Source organism: Centroberyx affinis, unplaced genomic scaffold (assembly GCF_046629955.1).
Source record: "Centroberyx affinis isolate AG114_WGS23_722 - 3 ecotype Tasmania unplaced genomic scaffold, CSIRO-AGI_Caff_v1 ptg003465l_1, whole genome shotgun sequence".
Taxonomy (NCBI): Eukaryota; Metazoa; Chordata; class Actinopteri; order Beryciformes; family Berycidae; genus Centroberyx; species Centroberyx affinis.
The window spans coordinates 74,500-87,478 of NW_027281428.1; the positions used below are offsets into that span (position 1 = coordinate 74,500).

General features: G+C 40.8%; 2 protein-coding genes across 3 annotated transcripts; both read left to right on the forward strand.

Moving 5' to 3' along the window:
* Nucleotides 1-813: 813 nt before the first annotated feature.
* glrx2 (glutaredoxin 2) lies at nucleotides 814-6,205 on the forward strand. Of its 2 annotated transcripts, none has more exons than XM_071539523.1 (4): nucleotides 814-1,024; nucleotides 2,104-2,167; nucleotides 3,467-3,643; nucleotides 5,262-6,205. In XM_071539523.1, exons 1-4 carry the CDS (start codon nucleotides 915-917, stop codon nucleotides 5,424-5,426), a joined length of 516 nt encoding a protein of 171 aa, XP_071395624.1. In that variant the 5' UTR covers nucleotides 814-914; the 3' UTR covers nucleotides 5,427-6,205. The 2 variants fall into 2 exon arrangements, with proteins under 2 accessions (XP_071395624.1, XP_071395625.1); XM_071539524.1 differs by lacking the exon at nucleotides 814-1,024 and adding an exon at nucleotides 1,034-1,285.
* Nucleotides 6,206-6,571: 366 nt separating this feature from the next.
* On the forward strand, nucleotides 6,572-12,979 carry uchl5 (ubiquitin carboxyl-terminal hydrolase L5). Its single transcript, XM_071539521.1, has 11 exons — nucleotides 6,572-6,746; nucleotides 7,217-7,280; nucleotides 7,360-7,465; nucleotides 8,235-8,360; nucleotides 8,755-8,816; nucleotides 9,749-9,879; nucleotides 10,160-10,223; nucleotides 10,647-10,749; nucleotides 11,807-11,920; nucleotides 12,053-12,151; nucleotides 12,818-12,979. Exons 1-11 carry the CDS (start codon nucleotides 6,671-6,673, stop codon nucleotides 12,860-12,862), a joined length of 990 nt encoding a protein of 329 aa, XP_071395622.1. The 5' UTR covers nucleotides 6,572-6,670; the 3' UTR covers nucleotides 12,863-12,979.

The window sequence follows — 12,979 nt, forward strand, 5'->3', positions numbered from 1 at the left end:
AATTTGAAGAGAGTTTAAGAATGAGCTCAGTAAATGAGGCGATGAAATGAAATCAAACTTTTAGTTAATTGCTCACACAAAAATGGTGCCAGAGGGGTGCTATATTTTGTTTTTGAGGCTTTGTCAAAATTTGATTTTTTTTAAATTATTACTCCAACCCTCATTAGTCACCAGAAATAACTAATGCAATAATCTTTTCCCAGAGGAAGCATGATCTTGGACCATGCATTGCTGTAATAAAAATAATTAGCAAAGGAGGGGTTTAACTGTTTAAGCAAAAGACAAGCTAAATAATAAGTGTTCTATCTCAATCTATCTCAGATTGATTCGCAACCTTTTTCATATCAGGGACCCCTAATTTAGTACACAATAGGGCCATGGACCCCCATTTGATGAGATTTTGTATCTCGGACCCAAATCTGAGAATATTTTTATTGTTAGGTATGATTTTATCCAGAAGAATGACTATCTGTACTGTAGGTAGAGAGATAACAGTCAAACTATGATCAAAACAGTCATTTTTCTACATTCTCTAATTGTGTTAAGTTCTTGTAAATTAAACAATAGTGAAGTTTAACAATTCATCAATTTGCTGGGGACCCCCGGAACCCCCTCAAGGACCCCTGGTGGTCCCCGGACCCCACGTTGAAAACCACTGATTCAGCGTATGTATTCATAGCAGCACGCATCCGGACTACAGACTACAGACCGAACTACAAACTTCCCCAAGACGTAGTACACTCATACACGTGCGCCGTTCAACCGGCTTTCGTAACGAACTACTTCCTGTGTTCACGTAAGGTAGGCATCACCAGGCACTATTTTGTAAACAGTGGGGATAAGAGGTGACAGTAAACCGTCGGACCACAGTAAACGTTAATGTTTAAGTGCACAGCTGCGTGGACAGTAACCGCATGATTCAGTTAGCCCAACAGCTCGATTATTTTTTGTTCGTTTGCTCCTTTTTCACCATGTTTGCTCGAGCGGGATGTCTTCCTAGACTGGCATGGAGCGGCTGCCGAAGGTCATTCCTGCTAGCTTGACTACCTCTCTCCCAGTGCTAGCTAGTTTAACATGCCTGTGTGACTGTAACAGACCATAATATAATCTCATGCTGCCGTGTGAAGTGTTGCTAGTAACTAACGCAGTGCTTTTAAACTCATTGACGGTCTCAGAAGTTCGGTTGAATTGGCTACAAAGTTCACTGCCACGTATGTAAAATTGCCGCGAAACTAGCGGTTCTCGAATGAAAAGAGCGTCTCTGTAAACCTACATTCAAAATCAGGTAATTTAATACTGATAATCTAATGCTGTTTATCAGAAAACACCCATGCCACGTAGAATCATCTTTTCTGAATCGGTAGGTTCCCCTGATAAATTCGGCGTACATATTATGAGCCACAAGGCAGTACTCCATTAATATTTCAGCCTTTATTATTCCCAGTTCCCACCGTCGTCTTCCACCAAAATAACAGCGTGGTGGCCGGTAGCAGACCAAATCTAATATCGGAAATGTAACTGAAGTAAGTGCTGTCTGGTGGCTCAGACGTATGCCGAATTTACCAGTAGACTGTCACAATTCGTACAAGATTTTAAGTCATGTTCTACGAGGTATGCATCGTTATCAGATAAGCAAGAAATGCGAAATTACCCGATTTTTGAATGGGGGCTTGTGGTATTCTCCGCCCTTTTTATACGCCCACCAAACCATCCAGGTTGTTGCCAATAAAGAGCATGTGTAGCCTACTCCTAATCCTGGATTAGCACGGAACACTTCATCACTCGACAGTGTTAGTCGCGGTGTTAAGATATTGTGGCAAACTAACAGCTAATGCTACGATGATGGACATGATTGTTTCCAAACCAGCAGCCATCATCCAATTCGTTCTGTTGACGCTTATTCTCAACCACAGATTCGTCTCTTCTTCCTACGATCTCTTCAAGTTTCTAAGGTTATTGCATGAACCTGCGGATACCGTGATGTGTTAGGCCTTGCTGTGCGTGCCAGTCATTGAGCTTACCCCAGTTGATCTAATTATACTCTACAGTAGGGCAAACGCATAGAAGTATGTTCTAAATATGTGCTTTTTTCTGTTCTTTCAGAATGGGAAATTTAACATCCTCTTCTGCTGGTCTGTCCAGCTCGGCATGTGCACAGTATGTTCAGGTAAGAAGCTGTAAATGAGTAGGATTTTTCACGAATCTGTTGTGAAATTAGCTACGAACTAATGGGACAATCTAAACACACAAGAAAACATGACTGCCACTGCCTCAAACAGTGAAAAGATCTGTTTTGTGCTTTCAGTTTGTCCACTTTGGGAAGTTTTCAGGCTCTATTTCCTGCAATATAACAAGGAAACCTTTTTGGTAAAATAATAGGCTGTGGATCTCAAAGAGCGTGAAGGGGGAATAATGAAGTAATTGCAGACAGAAAGCAGCTCACAGGTATTATAGAACAGTGATTCTCAACCTTTTTCATATCAAGGACCCCTAAGTTAGTACACATTAGGGCGATGGACCCCCATTTGTCTCTCAGACCCAAATCCGAGAATATTTTTATTGTTAGATATGATTTTGTCCAGAATTCTATGACTATCTGTATTGTAGGCAAAGCGATAACAGTGAAACTATGATCAAAACAGTCATTATTCTACATTCTGTGACTGTGTTAACTTCTTGTAAATGATATAATGGTGAAGTTTAACAATTCATCAATTTGCTGGGGACCCCCCTGGAACCTCCTCAAGGACCCCTGGTGGCCCCCGGACCCCACGTTGAGAACCACTGTTATAGAAGGTGTGAAGGTGTCAGTTCGCACAAGTCAGTAGACAGTGATTTATTCAGGTGAAGTTTGCATTTTAAACGCACATGAAACATTTATCTCAGCATGTGCTTCTTGCAGTCAGTGTTCTTTGGCCCCTGAGATACGACTCATGGATACAAGCCTTTGCGTCACGATATGTTGTTGCTTAATAATTAACATGCTACAACAACAAGAGGTCTTTGTCATTAATTGACCGGAGATAGCCAAAAAGTTAGGCTGATGGCTGTGAGTGGATGCACATCCTACTTTCTCCCATAGGCTTTTAAAATTGGCCAATGAAGAGTATTGATCTGTGTCAGCAGCCTGGTCCCTCTCTCTCCCTCATTCCCTTTTAGCACCAGTCATTTCCCATGCCAAGGAGTTCTCCTGAGGAGTGCAGATTGGATGTCAATTGTTGCCTTTTGCTTAAGAGTTGCAATTTATTTTAGATGACGACTATGTTTTGCACTCTTATCGTATGCATTCACTGCCACAACTTATCCACAATGACTAAAACTTGCCCAGAGAAGCATGCGATTAAAAAATACAGACTTGTTCATTTTGTTTTTGTCCAGCACCTTACTTGAGACCTGAGATGTGCGTTTTCTACTTATTTTCTACTTATTTTCTACTAATTTTATCTTCTCGTTTCTGACTTTTCAGGAGGTGGTGTCGCAAAACTGTGTGGTGATATTCTCCAAGACCACCTGCCCTTATTGTAAAATGGCCAAGAATGTATTCAATGAGATCGGCGCGACCTATAAAGTGATTGAGCTGGACGAGCACAACGATGGGAGGAGAATGCAAGAGGCCTTAGCTCAGATGACCGGTGCCAGAACGGTAAGAGCCCCTCGTCATATTTTGGGATTGGAATTTCAGCTAATTTGTCTGCCGGTTGCTGTTTGCTCTGGCAACTCTGTATCAAGTGAAATTTAGGTTGGCTTAGCAAGTGTTTTCATTCGGGCTTTCGCCAAGACCACATTAGTTCAGTCTGAGTCGAGACAAAGACCAGAGCAAGTCGCATCCTTTTAAGACTATAACTTTTAATAGGTGGAGATATATTGCTTATTATGTCATTCCAGCCATACTTTTGATTATAGTGTAATTCATTGGTTGGAAAATATTGCTAAGCAATTGTTATTTTAATTTTTTTATTTTTTCTTGCGCAATAAATCAACACCAATCAAGTGCCTCTGTGTCAACAACATCCAACTAAAAGAAATGCCTTATATATTTTAATGGATGCACCTTATTGGCCATAATAATAATTTGGATAACACTCATTTGATAGTATGAGCAAGACCTACTTATCCAAATTATTTACTATTACATTTATGCATAAGGGTCACCTGCACAAATTAAAAGTGTACATATAAGATCATTGAAGAGGCATTAAAGCTGCAATATGCAACTTTTATGACATTAAAATAGCAATAAATAAATAGGATATATTATACATGATCATTCAATTCTTCTTTATGGACGCAGGTTACCTCAGCCTCAGGTTAGATGCCGTGTCAAGGTAGACAGCGTATAGTTTCAGGATGTGCCTGATGTTCCTGCTACAAGGCCATTCAGCTCCAAGCGTCAGTCCGCTATCAGGCATATAGAGACATGCAGGAGCCATGTCTTGTCGTTTATCTGTCATGTACGTAGCTGACCTCTATATAGATCACAGGCCTCTCTCAGTACGAGGAGAGACTGACATCACTGATTGTGTTCATGCTGCTCCTGTGCTCCGGTATCACCATATCACCACACAACAGATGATACTGCTCATTTGAACGAGGCTTTTTAATCTTCATAGCTGAAATATCGCTCTCTTTTAGCACCGTCCTCCATTGTCGAGCAGTTGAAAATGTGTGGAGAGTCGCTTGTTTTTGCAATTAAGTTGTTTTACAATTGCCGTGAGCACTTTCCAGGTTGTTGATGTGTCTAGCAAGTTAAGCATACCTTATCTGTATTTGTTTTCTGCCCAACATGATAATAATTAATAACTTGATACAGCACTTTTCAAAACAAAGCTACAAAGTGGTTTTGCAGAGACAAAACGGGTAAAAAAAAATGAAGCAAAAGCACAGGACAGGAAAGGGAAACAAATAAAAGCTAAAAGCAATTTGAACAAAGCCAATAACAGTCTGTAAAGGTCAATTACAACAAAGCTGAATAAAAGCAGAGCCAAAAACAACAGAAAAGAAACAAGCGCAATAAAAAAAACACGCCAGAAGAGTGAAATAAAGCAATAAAAGAAAAATGCTTCTCTATAAACAAAGGGTTTAGACACAGACTGTGCTAGCCTCAGCTCCTCAAGCCCGGTCACCTTTTAGCCTTAAGCCTGGATCCACTGGGAAGCTGAGGATCTCTAAAGGTTACATATCAGGGCTCATAAGGGCTCAGTCCAGGATGGAACTTGGGGGCCTAGACCCAAACGAACAGTAATCTTGATTTGTGCGTTCAGGTGCCGAGAGTCTTCATCAACGGGAACTGCATCGGGGGCGGCTCCGACACCAAGCAGCTCCACCAGCAGGGCAAGCTGCTGCCCCTGATCGAGCAGTGCGCCCCGTGCTGCGCGGCCGCCGGCTCCGAGGGCTCGGGCAGCGGACACTTCGAGCCCGCTAAATGACTAACCGTTCTTGCCGTTTTTATCCAACCTGTATTTATCGAATGTATGCTTGATTTTGTGCTACACACTGTACATTGCTTGAGCACTAGTATGTTATTTATTTATCGAAACGCATTGAATACTTGATGTTAGGCTACCTCTCCATCCAGGGTTGTACAGTACTATTAAAGCCGCCGTCTTTTAAACAAACCTTGTGAACTACTTTTGGAACTACTTTTCCATACATCTCCTCAGCATGGTTGTTTTACTGAACATTATGACAGTGTTAAATAAGCATGACCTCTTCCACACACCTACAGTGTATGTCATAGCTATTTTTGATAGTGAAATGTTGACATTTTGACTCCATAGCACGTGAAATAACACAGTGCAGTTGATTTTAGGTTATTTTGAGCCATATTGTAATAAATGAAATAAGAACTACTGCTCTTTGTGCATGACTACCATATTTCATGGTGCCAAAAATATTTATATTTTAATGAATAAAGTAGTCATTTGTAAAACGTGGTGGAAAAATGATTTGTCTGGAAGAGTGCAAATCAGCAGACTCTTCATGTGCTCCTCCCAGCCTTTTTGTATTTCAGTGTATCTGTGAGAATTCAGCTGTAGCTGTATTTGTCTCTGACTTACTTTGTGGTAGTATGGAGTACATGGTTTACTAAATGATGAATAAACAAATTTATCAATCCAGCCTCAAATTGTCATGATGCTGCCCAATGCTTCGAGCTTTAAGAGCTTTAAAAATCTAACTGTTCCTTATTGTCCTTTATCCTTTTCTCAATGCCTTGGATGTATTATTATTCTTATTAGCATTTAATTAAATATTAATAACACATGTTTAACAGCTTCATACGTTTTTTCTTTGCGCCTGTAGTGAAGAGTGCTTCATTTGTTCACCCTCCTCACACAGGAGGGCGGATGAGACTTTGTTTATCAGAGAGCTATTTCCAAATCGTGATAACCATGGCCATTGGTTTTCATTTTTGTTTAAACAAGTAGACATAAGATATATATAAAACTCAAATTCATTTTTGTTGCCAGGTTTAGATTTACAATTTGACCTAATCTTCGTCGCCGCCGGACGGGGTACGCTGTGTCACAAAACATGCGCACCCAAGTCGCACCGCATCACTAGGTCACTCGAGTGCTTCACTGAAATTAGCTTGACGAGTAACCGTGGTGCAAAGACCCGCTGTGAAATCTTTATGTGTGCACGTTAGGTTGGATAAACAATCTTTCAAAGAATGGCTGGAAGCGCAGGAGAGTGGTGTCTGATGGAAAGTGACCCTGGCGTATTCACAGAACTGATCAAAGGTTTCGGTGAGTAACTCGCAGCTTGGTTGCTTATTCAATGTAACGTGGCTATCCAACAGGCTAGCTAGCTGCTAGGTATCAGAGCAGCTCGCAAGCTAACGGTTCCTAGTAATTGTCAATTCAAGAAGGAAGGCTACCGTTAAGGACGAAACCAATGATTTCAGAGGCTAAGCATTCACGATAACCACCCAAACGCTGCATGCTGCTGAGGGTTTACATGCAATAACACAGACCTAGCTAATTTAGACAGATAAGCTAGCTGGCTAGCATTACTCAGCGTCCAAAATGCGTAAGGGCGGGTGAAAACAAACCCTCACTTATGAATGATGACATTTGTTGTGCATTACAACACTGTTGAATAGCTGCAGTTACATGCGGGTCAGGTAATTGGCGTTTGCTAACGGGTACGTAGTTATTGCATGCATTGCTACAACAAGGCCTGAATAAATGTCCCATGTTTTACTTGACATTATCAGGCTGCAAAGGAGCCCAGGTTGAAGAGATATGGAGTATGGAGCCAGAGAACTTCGACAACTTGAAGTAAGCTCATACTAATAGTAGCTTCATAATCCTGGTTACCCCCCATAGATAGGCTTTTCATTTATATTTGCTTTTCTAGACCAGTCCATGGCTTGATTTTCCTGTTCAAGTGGCAGCCAGGTGAGGAGCCAGCAGGATCAATTGTCCAGGATTCAAGACTTGACAATATCTTCTTTGCAAAACAGGTATGTGTAGCTTTTTTTTTTTTTTTTAATCTATTTTAAAGATGTTATGTGTAACATTTTAACATCAATAAAACACTATTACATTAAGTCTGAGACATATAGTAAATGTAAATACTGTAAAGAAACGAGACCATCTCAGAGAAAATTGGTATCCTCTACTGGCCTCTACACTGCATTTTACATTGGCTCGTGTGTCCTCCGTGACACATTTAATATAATGTATAATGGCTGAAGGACGATTCCAAAACAAAAGACCACAAGGACAGAGGACCGATAAAAAACCCCGGAAGTTCACTTGACAACCAAGGATGCATCAGTTGGTGACTTTGCTGACCGGAACGAATGGGAAGCCCCAAGATGCATCATGTTCAACCAGCGCTATAGTCAAATAGTACTGAGCCAGTTGAAACACCTGGGAAAATGAATAGCTGTATACCTTAATTTATCACTCCTGCAATGTCAAGCACACAGTCTGGTGAAGGTCTGTCTCCAGAAGGACTTATGTATTGGCTTAGTATTCTTGGATCTGGTCTTAATTTGGAGAAACACTACCACTAACAATATCACAGACAGGCTACCAATCTTCTCCACCATGGTCTCAATTGTTTATGGAAATTAAACCAAGGTATCACAATTAAGTTGACAGTGATATAGTGATGTTTAAAATGCAACACGTCGCACCTTAAGATGTAATTACATTTTGATTGTTCAGTTTACAATGCGTATACTTCATCCAGCTAATGCCTGCATCTTCTCTGTGTCTTTTCAGGTCATAAACAACGCTTGTGCCACCCAGGCAATAGTCAGCGTGCTGCTCAACTGTACCCATTCTGACATGTTGCTGGGAGACACGTTGACAGAGTTCAGAGAGTTTTCACACAGTTTCGACGCAGCTGTACGTACTTGACGTTTTTTCTAATGAATGGAAAGAACTGCGGTGTTTATTGTCGAGCAGCTGCATCTAGTTTTTGGTTTCGTCTCAGTTTGATCTAGTTGTTGGTTTGGACAGTGTGTAATAGTTCAGGAACATTCCGTTTTTTGCGCTAAAAAAAGCAAAACCTACATCTTCCCATTTAAGATTAAATCTGATATTATTTGGGTTTTTTTTACTAACTGTAATATTACTGAAATTGAAATAGTAATTCATTACACTGCTTGCTACTGGGAAAAGTAATAATACTATTATAACATGTTCCATCCAGTACCGCATAACACCAGTGCATCTTTCAGGCAAGGGAGTGATTTATATAATCAGCGTTATAATCCTGCGTCTCCCTCCTTCTCCTTAGATGAAAGGTCTGGCTCTCAGCAACTCTGAAGTGATCCGACAAGTTCACAACGGCTTTGCCAGGTAAGCTTCTGCCCATATAATACCCAGCTGGGGAAGGCTCGGTTTGATCGGCGGCCTGTTGTTATTTTTAGCTCCTCGTTCTAACTTGGAGAAGAGCGATAGTCCCTATGTGTTGCCAATGCACCAGTCTGCTTTTGTGAATCAGAAAAGGCGGGCCTGTTGCATCATCTGTCGGGCCACCAAGCGGTGTGTTGTATTGCCTGCCATCCCAAAATGGCAATTAGACGTGGCTTCTTACCATTTATTGGTGCAGAATCTCTAATTTATTAACATATCAGATAAAGATACTAAGCCATTTTTTTACATTTTGAACAGCACAACTCACAGTTCAGTAATTCTAGGGCTGCAACTAAAGATTATTTTCATTGTCGATTATTTTCTCGATTAATTGATTAGTTGTCTATAAAATGTCAGAAAATGGTGAAAAATGTGGATCAGTGTTTCCCAAAGCCCAAGATGACGTCCTCAAATGTCTCGTTTTGTCCACAACCCAAAGATATTCAGTTTACTGTCATAGAGGAGGAAAGAAACCAGAAATATTCACATTTAAGAAGCTGGAATCAGAGGATTTTGACTTATTTTTCTTAAAAAATTACTCAAACCGATTAATCGATTATCAAAATCGTTGGCGATTCATTTAATAGTTGACAACTAATCGATTAATCAATTAATCGTTGCAGCTCTACTTTTAAGGTTAAAAGACTTAAAATTCTTCAACATTACTATCGGCAACACCGATGATCTTCTTACATAAAATTGCTGACTAGGATTTGGTTTTTTTACTAGGTTTTTTTGAGCTGGTGCCAATCAGAGCATCCCTGTATGTGTATTATTAGTAGACAAAACGTTAGTATCAGTGCTTGTTTGTGTGATGCACGATTATTATCTTTGACATTTCGGAGTTTATAATTGCACGGTTTTTCTATTTGCAGACAGCAGATGTTCGAATTCGATGCGAAGTCTTCAGCGAAGGACGAGGACGCCTTTCACTTTGTGAGCTACGTCCCCGTAAACGGCCGGCTATACGAGCTGGATGGACTCCGAGAGGGACCAATTGACCTGGGTAAGCAGCAGCATATAATTTGTATCCTGGCTTCTTTTATGTTACCGCTTTCAGGTCCCAGTGGCAAAAAATTAACAATCATTAATGTGTAACGTGGCATGGTGTGAGACCCCGCTGTGCACTCTGATCAAGCTAATTGGGCACAGTCCATTTCAGCTAAACCTGTCTCGTTTTATGATGCTGATGATAAGTAAGTGCTCGCAATTATACACGAGCACCTGCGGTATGATTTATTTATTTTTTTTAATCTCTAAATCTCCCGTTTGCTGTTTTGCTGCAGGTGCGTGCAACCAGGATGACTGGATCAACGCAGTTCGCCCAGTGATCGAGAAAAGAATACAGAAGTGAGTATCTTACTACATTAATTTTAGTGTGACCAAATGCTTTGTCTCACAGATTATATGGAATTTTATGTTTGCAAAAAAAAAACTTTCGTCTAAAACATTTGACTGTTTTGATTGCAGGTAGGACACACTGTTGAGGTTTTTTTTTCTGTATGATTAGTAGATGTGGAGTTGTATTTAAATCACCAGCTATGTCCAATTATGATGAGGTTTTTGCAGAGGAGCTCATTCTTCCATCTCTTTCGATTCACAACAATTCACAAGGTTTTTTCATTGCTTCAAATGTCACACTGCAGCATTAATATTCTCTTTTTTTTTTTGTACTGAATTGTTTTCCTGCTGAAAACTGAGCACTATTTTGATTTCCTGTTGCAATATATTCTCCCATAGTCACTGAACCTGTTATACTGTCTCCCTCTTCAGGTACAGTGAAGGAGAGATCCGATTCAACCTAATGGCCATCGTGTCAGACAGAAAGATGATTTACGAGAGGAAAATCGCCGAGCTCCAGACCCAGCTTACCGAGGTGAGCGGCAGAAAAAGGGCTGCGTTCGATGCAGACATCAGAAAGAATATCTTATTCCGCTCCTTCCTCCCCGAGAGGCCACATGTGAAATGCATCACTTGTCAGCTCTCCAGAAGTTACAGACCATGACTGTTCTGTGCCCGAGTTCAAAGACGGCACCGTGCCGCGGTCAGGACTGCGGATCGATCTCCATCCGTCCGTTCGTGTCAGACACCGCCGGTCCGGTTTTGACGAAAATTGGGGGAATGATGCAACTTGCCACAGAGTTGCAGCGTTTGCCAAATTACACAAATTGGACCAATGGGGAAGGGGTCTACAGAGACTGAGATACGGCTATACTACTATATACAGGGTTCTGGGGTGTTACGGAATTTCAAGAGGTGTATTCCAGACGGGGAAAGCCAGGGAATTTGTAGAGTAGAAAACCAGACTGTTCACCTCTTTAGAAAACCGGCATTAGCAAACCAGGAAGGAATGACATTTTTAGGTCATGGAAGCTCTCCTACTTAATTGTGGAAAGTCATGGAATTGTATATCAGGAACCCTGTATATACAGTAGATATATGATTAAGGGAGGTGTTGCTGCTTGATTCTAAATTGTTAGTGATTGGCCCAAAGAGTAACTGCATTGTTTGTGGGGGACGACATATTCACTACTGCCCTATTTACTCATTACTACTATAAAAGGGAGTGTATATATATTAGTTTCCTCATACCCCTATGTAACCAATCAATATTAACTAGTCCTTAAGCTGTCCTTAAGCTGTCCTAACACAGGTGTAAATGATACAAAGCCAACAGAAATGCACTCACTGACGAAACAATAAAGCAGAGTTTCTTTGCATGCAGTGTTATTGGTTCAGCAGTTATATGCTTTTTCTCTCAATAATCAAACATATTTTATTTGCCAAATCTGCGATGCCAATCTATTTGGATAGAACTCCCATGTGGCTTCGGCCCGATAATCCACCGACAAAGTGTGGCACACATAAGAATATTCATCACTGATTGGCCGCTCATTTAAGTACTGACTTTACATCTTCTCTTCTCTCCCCAGGATGAACCAATGGACACAGACCAGAGCAGCACCTTCCTCAGCTCCATCCAGTCAGAGATAGCCAAGTACCAGCTCCTCATCGAAGAGGAAAATCAGAAACTTAAAAGATATAAGGTGGGTTTCTCTTCACTGTTTTTTTTCTGTCACTGTGGATTGCACAGGAGTTTTTATACATTTCTCATAAGCGACACTTCAAGCCTGGCCCAATCCTCATTCACTTTGTTGCATTTATGTCTACTTTAACAGATTGAAAACATTCGACGAAAGCACAACTACCTACCATTCATCATGGAGCTACTGAAGACGCTGGCAGAGTACCAGCAGCTAATACCTCTGGTGGAGAAGGTGAACGTTTCTGCGGCTGTTTTTCTTTCCGAAACTCTTGTTTACTCTCGCTGCATGGGTGCCGAATTTGGAAACGTTGCAGGAACACCTTGACATTTTGAAATTCAGCTGGTTATCCGTCTTAACCGGATAACTTGGCACGCACTGTCCTTTTACTTTCAATGAGAAACCCCTGATGACGCCAACGAAGCTATTTTTAGGGAAATCATAGGACAAACATTGGAACGGTTTGTTCAGCGTGAAGTGCCTTGTGAAGAGAAATAATCAAATAATATAATGTTCAAAATGTCAAGATATTTCTTTAACAAAACGTGTATTGTGTTCAAGAAAAGAATGCTGGCAAACAGATGATGGAATATTTGAGATTCATTTCTGAGATATTTTGTAGTTGCATTGCAGTGATCAGGCTATCCACTAGAGGGCAAACTTGACATCTCACACATGCATGCTATACTTTGTTCAGGGATGAGACTTCTTGTGATACATCATTATTTGATTGATGAATTCTAATGCCATGTGTGTTTTGAAGGAGTAGCACTAAATGTCTGCAAAATATGCGCCAATATTTGGTAATTGGATTCATACTGAACCTGTATTCCTCATCGACTTCCGTGTGAATGCTGCACACTAATGAAAATGTCATGTCTCATGTCTCCGTCTCCCCAGGCAAAGGAGAAACAGAGTGCCAAAAAAGCCCAGGAGGCCAAGTGACAACATGCACTTCAACAGAGAAGCCTCTAGTTACACACACACAATCAACACTCTTTCATCAGTACGCCATATATACCTGTACACACACACACACACACACACACACATCCATACAAA